Genomic DNA, 13,123 nt, shown 5'->3' on the forward strand with positions numbered 1-13,123 from the left:
TTCCTGCTTTGGAAGCCCAACATCACTGAAGATGGAGGAAGAGTCACTCAAATCAGCTACCTGAGAAGGTCCATCCTCTGCTGAGCTTTCTTCACCAGTTATGTCATGAGGATCCAGTAGAGATCCTCAGTGATGTGAACTCCTAAATATTTTCGGCAAGTGTTCATTAACATAACTATTGTAAACATAGAGACACTCAGAAGCTTGTTACATTAAATATTCTTTAATGTACAAAGGTGCTAACAAACTAAATTTAATATGAACTGTTTAACTTTTTTATATAGAGTCGTATATTATGAACAAATAGGTATATCTGTCTTTTACTTTATCGTTTATGTAAATACTATTACAATGTTAATTCGATGTGAACTGTTATTCTCTACTGTCAAATGCTTCTGTGACACTGTATATTTCCCCCTTGAGGGACAAATAAAGGCTTATCTTATCTCCAACTATGTCTTGATAGTGTTCTGTTTGCTGCCTAAAGTTTACAGAAATATGATCAGAGTCTCCAGCTCCTTTCCCACAACACTTTCAAACCAGTATGCATTGAGATGCTTTTTTCCACACATTAGTGTCAAACATGAAACGGACGAGGCGTTGTATCCTCTGATAATGTTAAAGATATAATTTTAAGAAAACTACTAACATTAAAAAAAAAGCTATCATTAGTGGACTTAAAGTAAACAAAATTTAAACAACTTAAGCAAATGACAGTTATGTTAAAATCCCATCAGGAGATGAAGAATAAATCAAATAACATGGAAGTCATGTTGCAAAAAAATGTGCACATAATTTTTTGCCAGTTTATGTAAATGAGAAAGATCAACAGCATCTGTAAAGAAAGGAAGTGGATGCAGTTCAAGCTAACAGTAATGAAGACAGTTTGTCAAGGAAGCAGGAAAAACACATTACTGCAATGAAATCTGCAAACAGATACAGAGAAAAAGGTTATTTAACAAAGTTTTAACAAACTGTATGCAGGTGCTCAATGCCAACTGCTGATTAGACCAAGTCAATGCAAATGAACTAAAATTTAAATATTGAGTTTAAAATCATGCAAGATGATGTTAAAGCCTTCCTGGGAGGAGCTACAGTATGTGTGCAAACCTTGAATTAGTTGAACAAAAGCATAAGATTAAAAATAATTGATTCAAACTTATAATAATCTCTTTGATCAACTTGGCTGATTACCTGGTCTATATCAGATTGACCAGTCCCTAAAGCATGTTTCCAAGAAGATTCAAGTAAAAATCATGATGTGAATACCTGAGAAAAACAAAACAACATGAATAAGAGTAAAAACCAAACTGAGAAAACAGCATATTTTTGGATATGCAATAAAAACAGTGTTCTCACTTTATATTAGGTAAGTAACATTACTCTAAATGCCAAGATGCAGATTTTTCCAGCAGATCAGTGCATCATTTGACCTGTTAGGGCTCATAATGTCACGTCTGTCACGTGTGCAAACATCATTTCTACTGTTTACAGTTGTATTCAGTGTTGGTCTGCATTGCAGAAAGTTTACTGGGTGTCTTATGAATGCTCAGAACTTTTTCCTTGTTTCATAACTTTTTTAAAAATTAAGGAACATAGTTTACAAAATGACAAAATAAGTGTTTATTTTTAAACTTTTTTTAGTTTGACAGGAAGCGGCAGGGTAAATGTCAAATTACTGTACTTTTAAAAAAAGGATGGACAGGATTAGGAATGAGGTCATCAGAGGTCCAGCACAGGTTGAAGGACTGGGAGATAAAGTTAGAGAGGACAGACTGAGATGGTTTGGACATGTCCAGAGGAGGGACAGTGGGTATATTGGTAGAAGTATGTTAGAGACAAAGAGGACATATATGGGTGCAGTTAGAGAGGACATGGAGGGAGTTTGAGGACAGAGGACAGAGATAGATGGAGGACGACGACTCGCTGTGGTGACTCCTGAAAAAGGAACAGCTGAGAGAAAAAGAAGACGACAAAGTAAAAGAAAAACAACAAAAACAAGTCATGATTTATTTTTATTTTATTTTTATTCTGAACCATCAGAATAGACAAACAAATTGGTATTAGAGTACATTTATTAATTGATTATTAGAGGAATAGAAATATATTTAAAATCACAGCAAAGGGAACATTATATTTGTAGGACTTATTTCATATATGGTTTAGTTCTATGATCATTAAATATGGCAGTTTTATTTGATATATTTATTAACACTTAAAGACTTTCCCACAAAATGATTCCGGTGATTCATCAATTACAGATTAGATACATGCTGATAAAGCACATAATAAACAATTATTAAACAATTTCAACTAAGAATTTTCAATTAATGTGCAAAATACAAATAATCAGATTAAAAAAGAAAACACTTCAAGAAAAAAGAAATTATTGCTGAAGTTGTGCATTTTTAGGCTACTTGTAGAAAACTTTGTAGAACAGCTGTCAGCAGAAGAGTCAGGAAGACAGAAGCTGGGGTTTTTGTTAACTCCAATCCTCCACTTGTGATTGTGGCTAGAAATCAGACACACATAAGTTACAAACAAACTGAGTTAATACCTTAATATTTCTCCCTTTTTATTCCTATACATTGTAAATAATCAAAATATATTTAATAATCCACCTAAAAGGAATTAACTAAACTTCTGATTTAAATGTTAAAACATTTACTGTAAGTAAAGCGTGCTTACCTTGTGTTGCAGTTGCACCAGCCTGGGTTGAACCTAAACTGGTTGTGTTTCCTGTAAAAAAAGATTAAATGTTGTTTAGATTGTGATGTGCAAGGGTACACGTTGTAAACAAAAGGGCTTTGACACTACAACACACTATTAATGCACAAAGTGAAGCACTAGTTATATACCAGCAGGTTAATTAGTAAGGTTTTTAATTAGTAGCCCTGTTGAATTGTCCATTAAGCTGCCCTAAGCTTTAAAATGAGACTGCAAGAAAGGTTGAAAAAGACTGTTTACATATTAGAAAATCACTGCTTTTTATCAGAAACATATTATTATGGTACAGTTTTGTTCAGTCATGTTGTGGCAGCACCACACACCATACTTATTAAATCAAAGCCTGCTGTAGGACATGCAACTTTTGACTGCAATTAAGAACTGACAGGTTTGTATGTTTGAAAAACAAAAAACAAACCCAAAACAAATAATAAGTATTCATATTTTTACCCTGTGTTCCTGTTACAGCATCAGTTGTATTATTCTGCCCAGATGTCCCAACAGTGGTTTCAGTCATGTTTGAGTTAGGTGCTGCAGTAGTTGGATCTGTCCTGGTGGTGATGAGGCCCACACCTAGTCTGTCCAGGTCTGACTGCCGCTGCAGGTTCACCCAGTTCTCAATCAAAGTGTCATTCTCAAACAGCTTCAGATCTGGCACATTTTGACCCATGAGCCCTTGGACGTTGGTCACAGTCAAACTCTGAATATTTTAAAACAGAACAGCAAGTTATTATTTTTTTTAATCAAGCAAATATTATGAAATCTTTGAAAACAACTTTGGACTTCACAGTTGTGTACATAATGGTAAACAAAACAAACAAACAAAAAAAAACGTATGCTGTAACACTTGATCACTAACACAATTTCTAGTTTACTATTGCAAGACACCTGGTTAAAGTTAAAGTTAAAGTGCTGTTTGTTATCACACTTTTATTTTTTCATATGTATACTTACAGTTATCACATTAGGATCCAGACTTCTGAAGACATTAACGTCCATGCTGATGTTCTGTGTTGATAATTTTACAATGTCCATCAGAGGAGCTCCACCTAACAGCATGGAAAGATAAACCAATTTAGAGAACAGTTCTCTAATAAAGAGCTCGAAATAGTAGATCCAAGTATTCTCACCTAGGTAGCCTTTATTCAAGTTGTAAAAGTCTCTTGGGTTGCCACGTAATGAACTGAAGGAGGTGTTGCTGATCTCATACAGGACTTTCTTCTGCTCAAGCGAACATTCTGCCACATTCAGAAGATTGGCATTCCTGAAGAGGAGAAAGTTAAAGTCACATTAGGAGTTACAACAATATTTTCAGAGACTATATATTTTTTCTTTTCTAAATGCTGACACCTACTTGATACTGTCTGGTGTGATGGTTCTCAGTGTGCTGGTGTCTAATGAGCACAGGTTGGAGTCAATAACATTCAGCTCAGTGCTGCCCAGGGTGTTCCCAGAGGTACTCAGATACTTCATGATGATTTCTTTGCTCTGAGCAACATGAAGGAAAGCATGTCAAGGAATTATACTCATGTACAAGTTTGAGAACCTTAAAGATTTTGTAGTTTTTACAGTCTGTATCCTCATACCTTTGCTGGGTCCCAGGTTCCATCTTCAGTTTTCATGAGAGCTGCCAGGGTGTCAACATTAGTGATGTTCCATTTAGAGATGTCATCAAGTGACGCCACACGAGACACTGAACCAAGCACTTGTACGTCCTGATCAGAGACTCCAGATGGGTATGCCTGGAAGTGCAGAGAATGTGTATTAACATAAAAATGTGTTGAAATTAAAGGAATTCATGTTTGAATACAAATTATAAGCAAAAACAGATTGAGAACTAGTAGTTCACAGCATGACTTCAGGGACATAAAATATATTTTTGTCTTTTCTTAAAATTACCACTATCATTCCAGGGTGACCCAGCTTGTTAATTAAAAAAACAAATAAAATTTAACATAAAGAAATGTTAAGAAGAAATCCTTGAAATTGAGACAATGTTGAGCAGCAAAATAAGTCTGCTTTAAGGTAATGAGAGAAAACTTTTATTCATTCACACATTCTTATCAGAAACACAAGGACCCCAGCCTTTGTCAGAGCTGAAGAGCTGTATCAGTGAGGAGGGCAGTTTGGCCTGGCATGAGAAATATGATCAGAGGTGAATCCTACATGACTGTTCTCCAAGATATAGTGAAGAGACAACACCAAATCCTCCTCTGCCCCGCCCCATCACAATCACATTTTCAAGATTTACCTGGTTGAGTTTCTCCAGAATGACTTTCTGGAAGTCGTCATCATCCACTTTCTCACAGATAGCATTCAGGTTTTCTTTCAGGACAGGAACGTCCAGGCAGAGGTCAAACTGAGTCAGATCGTAGCCGAAGGGGAAGGAAGGATCGCTGACAGTAACTCCAGTGATGTTGCCCACTGTGCAGCCTAAAAATACCAGAGCTAGTGAGATCGCTGTGAAAGCTAATGCAGCAGATTATGGAGGTTTTAGCAACACTTGATAAATATAATAAACTGATCATTTGTTTTGTAAAAAGATTTATCTCCTAATTTGTAATTTTCATCATTTTCACTTGAGCCCACATGAACTAACCTTTTTATGACACAGTATACAAAGCTATATAGTGACAAAAAGTACTCATTTTAAAATGAACTGTTTCAGCTCCAGTGTTAAAACTAATGTTTACCTGCTGCTCTTCTTGCAACAAGAGGGGTGACCTGTTTGAACAGCTTCTTGAGCTTCTTCTTCTGAGTCTTTGCTTTCCTCAGATTTGGCATGAAGCCTTTAAGGAATCTTTTCTTTGTTGTCTGAAGAAGAAAAACAAAACACAACTTTAAATACAGTTTCACTCAAATGATAATAAAATGTAATAGGTATAGGATTTCTGAAATGAATATCATTAAGCCAAATTTTGTCAATAAAGAAAAAAGAAACAAAGACATACAGCTCTTAAGGGACCCCAGATGTTTCTTGTGAAGTACAGAGGAAGATTTCCCAGGTCCTCTAGTGTTTGTTGGTTCCAGGTGGCGACATCTCTATTAAAAACAGAATAAATACAATAATAATAAAAATAAATAAATCTGGAATAACACGTTGCTAATAGAAAAGGAGCAGAAGTTTCAAAATGGATGTGAATTTATATCTAAATAATACCCTGTTAGATGCATTCAATACTTTTTTGGTTAAATATAAAAAAAAAAAAACAGGTGAATAATGTATGTTTAGTAAAAGAACCAAACTTACCGTAATTTTACCTGGTTGTGTAATTTCCCTAATTTGACCTTTAATAATAGTTAATCTCTAAAAATGTTTAATAATAATATATGACCAAACAAAGAGAAAAGTTGAACCCTTCGGCTGAATTACATACAAGAAGACTTCTTTTTTCCTGACAGTAAATTCAGCTTTAGACCAAGCACTTTCCTGACTGTTAATATATAAACAGCTGTAAAACTGTAGACTGTCCTTATTTTTGCAGACTGAATGACTAGATTTGGTTTTTGTACCCGTATTTTGTGTTCCCAGACAGCAGCAGCCTCTCCATAGCAGCGATTTGGCTGTCAGTGAAGTCCTTGCAGGCTTTGAGTTTTTCCAGGATGAGAGGATCCGAGTTCTCTATGTAAGAACTGTCCAGAGTGCAGACCATGCTCCCCAGAACCTCCAGGTTGTCAGTGCTCAGGCTTAAGCCATTTATACCCTAAAGAAATAAAACATACAATCTGTAAGTAAAGCTCTTCCATCAAACTACCACTACAGCCTAAGTAGTGACACTCATTAGTATTATTGGTTGTTCTTGTGAGTAAAACATGTATTTGTTACATGTTGCAGTCTTTCTCATTCATTCTTCATTTTACTGGCACTCACCAAGCAGGTCTTGGCTTCACTGAGCTGCTGTTGCCCTTTGTTCAAACTACTGGAGGCCACCATGAAGTCTGCAGCACCCAGTGCAGAAAAATAGGACCTGCAGTTGCTTCTCTGGACATCCTTAGTGCTGTAAGGAATTCATTAAAAAGAGTTGGAAAATCAGCAAACAAATCTTTACTTTTCTAAATCAGAAACATCCTGAGTTCAATTCAGACTTACCTGAGGTACAGAAGCATGTCTGAGGGATAATCTGTGAAGTTCTGACTGAGTTCTCCTTGGAGCAGGTTGTACATGCAGGTCAGCTGGAAGTAAAAATGTCAGAATAAAAATTACTTTATCAGCTTGTATCACTTTAATAGGCTGAGATTTATCAATTTTCCTAACCTCTATTTCAGAGCATAACATCTTCTCTCTGTCTAATCTTGTCTCACTTTATTTTTAATTCTCATCTTTATATAAAGAACCTTGGTAATATTAAATAAATGTATTTGTTTTACCTGTGGTTCTTTCAGCTCCACCTTGGCTCTGCCTTTCCTGGGCCTGCATGCACGGACCAGCTGCCGGATTCTGTTTTTATTCATTTTTCTGACTGTTGTGCATGTAAAGCCTTGCAGCACAAATCGAGAAAGCCTGCATAAAAAAAAAAAGTAAAAAAAAAAAAAAAGCCACGAATTACCAAATCTTAGAACATCTCTAGTAAAAGAGAAGAAAAGAACTTGTGATGTTTGTTTACTTACTGCTCAGTGTCAAATTCTCCCTCAGCCAGAGCCCCAAAAAACATGACAGACTACAAAAAAAAGAAACAATGAACATTTTAATAGACAATTCCATCTTCTGAAACACAAAGTTCAGGAACAAACATTTAACCAGAAACCTTATGCTAAAATCTTTATATTATTCTACTGTGTATTATACAGGATATTTAGAATTTTTAATTAAGATGTAGACTTAAAATATATGGATTAACATGGAAGCTGGCTATTAGACCAATTCTGGAGAAAATCATAATGTCAGTTGTGATGAAAGAAGACAAAAATGTATACATTTGGATGTATAAATTATAAAAAGGAGGACACACTATGGAAATAAACTATGACTAATATAAAGAGACAAATATATTTAATATATTTAACAAAGGCTGCAGTCAAAATCATCATTTTGTATAAAAGAATTAATCTTTATTTCCTCAGAATTTTGCTTATATTTTAGTTCAATAAGGTGGGAAACTTTTTTATATAAAGGGACATTTTAAAAGCAGCTTTTAAAAAATATCAGTTTCTTTGGTTTACATATATCAACACTAGACTCTTTGTCCTGAATGTAACACCAAACCAAGAACTAACCTGATCTTGTGTCCACGTCTTCTTGTTTATCATGCTGATATCTGCAGTCCCCGCAGGAAATAGCAACAATATTGGTGGGATCTCTGTTGCTAAAGGATCAGGAACATTCTCCACCACTTTGGCTGGACTTGAGTCCACAGAAATGATCTGTTGAGTAGTTAAATGAAATTTATTATTTTCTTTATCCATGTGCAAAGGTGAAGGTAAGAATGAAGAGATAAAATTCTAGTATCTTACTTTCTTTTGACTTATAATTAGATCTCATGTTTATTTGACTTTTTAATTATTAGAGTTTGACAAGCAAACTGTTTTCTGCTTGAACTATGCAGAAAAAATAAACTGTTCAAGTTTTCATGCATTAGAATTTGTAATCAAAAATCTTTAAGTGTGGCAAACAATCTTTGAATGGTCATATAGGTTTATGCATGAAGATTTAAATTATTCATACAAATATTTATTTTTCACTCATCAGACATAAAAACATGTCTGGTGACATGGAAAACTTCAATTTTCTTTACTTGTGTTCAGGGAGACTGTCTGTTCTTCAGCTTAAAGACCAACAATTTACACAAGTGAATGGATCATTTGAGGATTATGTCTCAGGTTTATGGTAACAAGTTAACTCGGTACCTTTTTGACAAAAGTCTCCTGGAGAACTTTTGGGGCTTCCACCATGTTGGAAACAAGGATGGGGTTTTTGGAGGCAGTGAGAAGCTCAGAAGCTGTGATCTTCTCTATGGACTTTGAAGGAAGTCCAACAACAAGAGAGCCGAGGGATTCCAGGGAGGATGCATTGTTGAGCTGCCAGTCACATTTTTTATCCATTAAGTCAATTTTTAAATGAACTGACATATTACTCATACAAATATACTACATAGAAGCATAAATATTTCATATTGTTCTTCAGCTTACTAAATGGGTTTTTAGAGCTAATACCTGGAAGCCTGCAGAGAGAAGGGCTTGGACAATTTTGTTGGCCTGGTCCTGATTCCAGGTTGTCACTAAGGCCAGGATGGACAAAGTTAATTCCAGCACTGCTGGAGGGATTGAAGTGATCTGGGCGCTGGTCAGGCCTGAAGAGGCACTCCCAAGATTTTCAATTGTTTGCGCTGTGAAGGTCTGGATGTTGGACGCCAAAGCAGCAGATACCTGATGAATAGAAATTAAAAACATTAAATTGTTGCATTTGTTGTATAGTAAAAATTCCTGGTCATAACCACTATCCACAGCACAGAAGTCAATCCTATAAACATAATACATATTTTTGAAATGACCCTTGTCTGATAAAATTATGCAAACACAAAGTTATCAATTTTATGTTACATTTTCATTTTGTGAGTTTTAATACCTAATAATTCATATATAAAAATCCAAAATTGCGGCATATTGTTTTGCAAAGAGTGTTCTGTTAAATTAACAGCATCCCTCATTGTGCTTTCTATCACTTGAAATTTTGTGAGGGGAGCATTTTAGTAACTTTTTTTCTGTCTTACAACATTTTTAAAAAATCTGGGCAATCAAAGAGGAAACACACACATTCTAAATGACAGATGAAACACATCCTTTATGTATGCCACTAAAGTTTGGTTTAATTTGCAGCAATAGCTACTCAGGTTTGGAGTAAGCCACTAGGTAGAACTTTTAAAATTAGCTGATGTTTCTGTGTAGGAACTTTTTGAGCTGGTACCTCAGGGTCTACAGTTCCATTGCAGAATTCCTTCCTCCTGTCCAGGATGACCATGGTGTCAGCTTCATTAAGAGCAGAAAACACTGAACTCGGGATGTCAGGGGAGCACAGCAAAATACCTGGAAGACTGAATGAAAAGAATATAGATTTATTGAAGGCACGCCAATGAAACTGGTTTACTTGATAACACCATAATAGTGTTTTTATTTTATTTAAGTAACTGGTTATACTCACTTGATGACGCTGTAGGTTGAATCGAATGCATAAAGCTGTATGATGTAGTAGTTTCTCACATCTTCTGGGATTGCTGCATTGCTGAAAAGCTCCTGATTAGCTTGGTCAACCAAGAGCACTCTAGTCTTTAAAAATAAACAAAAGTACGTCAGTGTAAAATTTCATTTTTAACTTTCTCTTTTGAAAAACTTAAAACTCATTCGAGCTGGCTACTAATAGGATGTCATGGAAAGCCCTGATAGGCTAAGTTGGTAATGTCTTGTTCATGTCTCTTTTGGTGGATGTTTTTGTCATTGTAAAAAAAACCTCAAGACTCAAATGGTAAGGAACATTTTAAAAATAGGATGTCAGTATACAAGACAATTTGGATGGTATAAAAAGTCTGATGCAATGACAGTGTCAGATTGCACCATTGGTCGCTTGAGCCAAACTGGACTTAATGGAAGACGACCGAGGAGGAAACCAAATCATAAAAAGTAAGTCTGAAATTTGCCAAAACATATTGAGAAGCCACAATACTTCTGGAAAAATGTATTTTGTACAGATAAGACAAAACTGGAGCATTTTGGAAACAAGTCCCATCAGCTCTGTGTTCAGAGCCAAAAATGAGGCAAACAAAGAAAAGAACATGATTTCTGAAGTGAAACATGGAGGAGGCTCGGTTCTGTTCTGGTCCTGCTTTGCTGCATCTGACACAGGGTGTCAAGAATCTGTTTAGGGTCCAATGAAATCTTAAGACTAGCAAGGTGTTCAGGAGCACTTGTGCTGCCCAGTGTCAGAAAGCTTGGTCTCAGTCTCAGCTTATGAGTCCTCCAACAGGATAATGACCCAAAACACTCAGCTAAAAACACCAAGAATGGGTCAGAACCAAACACTGGACTGTTCTGAAGTGGCCTTCTGAGCCCTGATCTAAATACTGTTGAACATCTGTGGAAGAAGGTGAAATATCTGGAGAGGGAACCCTTCAGACCTGAGACAGCTGGAGCAGTTTGCTCATGAAGAGTGAGCCAAAATACCTGTCGACAGGTGCAATAGTGTTATAGGGACTTACAGAAATTGCTGCTCAAAAGGTTGTGCAACAAAATATTAAGTTAAAAAAGGAGACCATATTTCAACAAAACTTGTTGGACCACAATAGTAAAGTGACCAGCTTGGTCAAAGTATTTTTTGTACTGTGCTAAAGGTTGTGCTTTAAATGTAATATACTAACATGATATGAGAACATACCTGAGAGGTGGAGGCAAAGCTGGTGAAATCATCCAGAGTGATAAAAGTCACAAAGCTGCCGATGTAATCGACAAACCAGGAGGTAGAGTTTAGTTCTGGATCATTAGGATTGTAGCATCTGACTCCAGAGCCTGCAGAAAGAGCAGAGATTTAAAGTGTTTTCAGCAAATAACATCACTGGTGTTCCAGAAATACAAAAAAAATGCATTTTTTATTTCACTCCACAAGAAACAGTGAAATAAATATGTGTAAATTAGTTTTTGGTCCTGAATAGTATACAGGTTCAGCCCTATCTCAGTAGAAGCTTCAGGAATAAACATTTATTTTGATCATAACTTTGATAAAAACAAAACCTGCACACTCCAAAAAATAACAAAAAAAAAAAACTAAAGCCTTTTATTTATTTTTGCATTGTATAAAAAAAATTCCTACCATTACTCAAGTAGCTCCTGATGGTGGCGTACACATCCTCCCGTCCAAAATCAGAACTGGTGTACATGAAGTTATTTCCCAGAAAAGACACTCTGTTGAAAGAAAATCATGTAAACTGAGCTGTGTTCGATCCTTCCAGTTAACTTTATGACTATGACAAAAAGGCTTACAGTCTCTGGAAGGCAAAGCAGGAGGCATTCTGTACTTCAGCAGGGCTGATGAGGCTCTTTGTGAGGAATCCCAAGTAGTTTTTCAACCGAACGTCAAACCACAAATTCACCTCAGATCTACTGTTGCTCCTCAGAGCAAACTTCCAAACACAAGGGAGGATCACCTTCTTCAAATCATCAGAAACGACCTCCTGTAGGGGTCACAGATGCAGTTACATCATTAATAACACAGTAAACACACATGGACAGAGTCTCACCAGAATGTAAAATCGTGTGTTTTTGGTCTTTATTTGAAATGAGGAACATACATTTTCAAGGAAGGCATTTGTGTTTTTGTAGCTGTCAAAGATGACACAGACGTCCGAGGTGTTATTGATTACACCAGACTGACTGAGGAACTGATGAAGCTCTGAGGTGCTGATGGTATTTAGGAGCTGAAGAAGAAAAAACAACAAGTAGGGTTTTGAATTGCAGCTATAAACTGTGGACATAAACTTTTGCTGTTTTCTGCATCTGTGTGAGATTTCTTTTTCTTTTCTTTTTTTTTTTTACCTCAGACTTGCGTGTTGGTGGCAGAAGAGATATGAACGTTGAAACATCTGGAAAGCCAAAACTGAGGAAAGTGTTTCTCAGAAAGATGTAGAAGCTTCCACCCATGTAACATTTCAGGGGTGCTGAACCTGTTTTACAAAGTAAAATATATTACTTATATACATACTTATACTGCACAAAAATGACATCAAATAAAAACATGACTTTGCACTTTGAAAAAATTCAACTTAACAGATTTAGTTGTTTTAAAATGGATTTCTAGGGTTTTACTTTTAGTAATTTTTTGCAGGTTTNAAAGCCAAAACTGAGGAAAGTGTTTCTCAGAAAGATGTAGAAGCTTCCACCCATGTAACATTTCAGGGGTGCTGAACCTGTTTTACAAAGTAAAAAATACTAGTTTGTGGACAAATTTGATATCAGAGAAATTATGAACTTTTTTTTGGTAAATGTGATTTCTGCAGTGTGGGATTGTTTTTCACGAACCTTGGAGGAGGAGGACAATGTTTTTGTAGATCTCCATTTGTGTGTTGTTGCTGAGAGTCATCTTTATTGTGTCAAGTAATGTAATCCTAAATAAAAATTAATATAATTAGTCAAAACTAATACATTAGTTATCATAAACTGTAATTTAAAACAAAATTCTACAAATCACTATTAGTTTCAGACTGCCTCAAATACAGATCTTCCAGTTTCCTGCAAACTGGTCATTTGCCTGCTCAGTGTTAATACTTACATTTCTTGGCTGTTGTTGCAGCTCCTGTTTGTTCCGATACTGAAAAACTGCATCACCAAACTTGGAGCGAGGTCGACCAGTAAAGGCCTCAGTCGGACCCTCAGCCACAGCAGGAACTCTTCATCACTTACAGCTGAGGAAGAGAGG

The 13,123-nt window shown here is 35.9% G+C and overlaps 1 protein-coding gene across 1 annotated transcript in view; it reads right to left on the reverse strand.

Annotated features, from left to right (window-relative positions):
- Window positions 1-2,005: 2,005 nt before the first annotated feature.
- Window positions 2,006-13,123, reverse strand: part of LOC108228873 — a gene marked incomplete at its 5' end in the record, with an annotated part of 17,648 nt that continues 6,530 nt past the window's right edge. Inside the window, 27 exon segments of the mRNA XM_037977842.1 lie at window positions 2,006-2,512; window positions 2,689-2,739; window positions 3,178-3,427; window positions 3,682-3,776; window positions 3,858-3,991; window positions 4,082-4,215; window positions 4,314-4,469; window positions 4,979-5,160; window positions 5,421-5,541; window positions 5,679-5,769; window positions 6,241-6,431; window positions 6,599-6,725; window positions 6,818-6,900; window positions 7,096-7,228; window positions 7,336-7,385; window positions 7,942-8,088; window positions 8,572-8,742; window positions 8,878-9,090; window positions 9,629-9,755; window positions 9,863-9,987; window positions 11,090-11,220; window positions 11,522-11,613; window positions 11,692-11,882; window positions 12,000-12,125; window positions 12,244-12,371; window positions 12,727-12,812; window positions 12,977-13,053. Of these exon segments, the coding sequence (XP_037833770.1) occupies window positions 2,409-2,512; window positions 2,689-2,739; window positions 3,178-3,427; window positions 3,682-3,776; window positions 3,858-3,991; window positions 4,082-4,215; window positions 4,314-4,469; window positions 4,979-5,160; window positions 5,421-5,541; window positions 5,679-5,769; window positions 6,241-6,431; window positions 6,599-6,725; window positions 6,818-6,900; window positions 7,096-7,228; window positions 7,336-7,385; window positions 7,942-8,088; window positions 8,572-8,742; window positions 8,878-9,090; window positions 9,629-9,755; window positions 9,863-9,987; window positions 11,090-11,220; window positions 11,522-11,613; window positions 11,692-11,882; window positions 12,000-12,125; window positions 12,244-12,371; window positions 12,727-12,812; window positions 12,977-13,053 (3,516 nt within the window).

The sequence above is a fragment of the Kryptolebias marmoratus genome, linkage group LG10 (genome assembly GCF_001649575.2).
Source record: "Kryptolebias marmoratus isolate JLee-2015 linkage group LG10, ASM164957v2, whole genome shotgun sequence".
Classification (NCBI taxonomy): domain Eukaryota; kingdom Metazoa; phylum Chordata; class Actinopteri; order Cyprinodontiformes; family Rivulidae; genus Kryptolebias; species Kryptolebias marmoratus.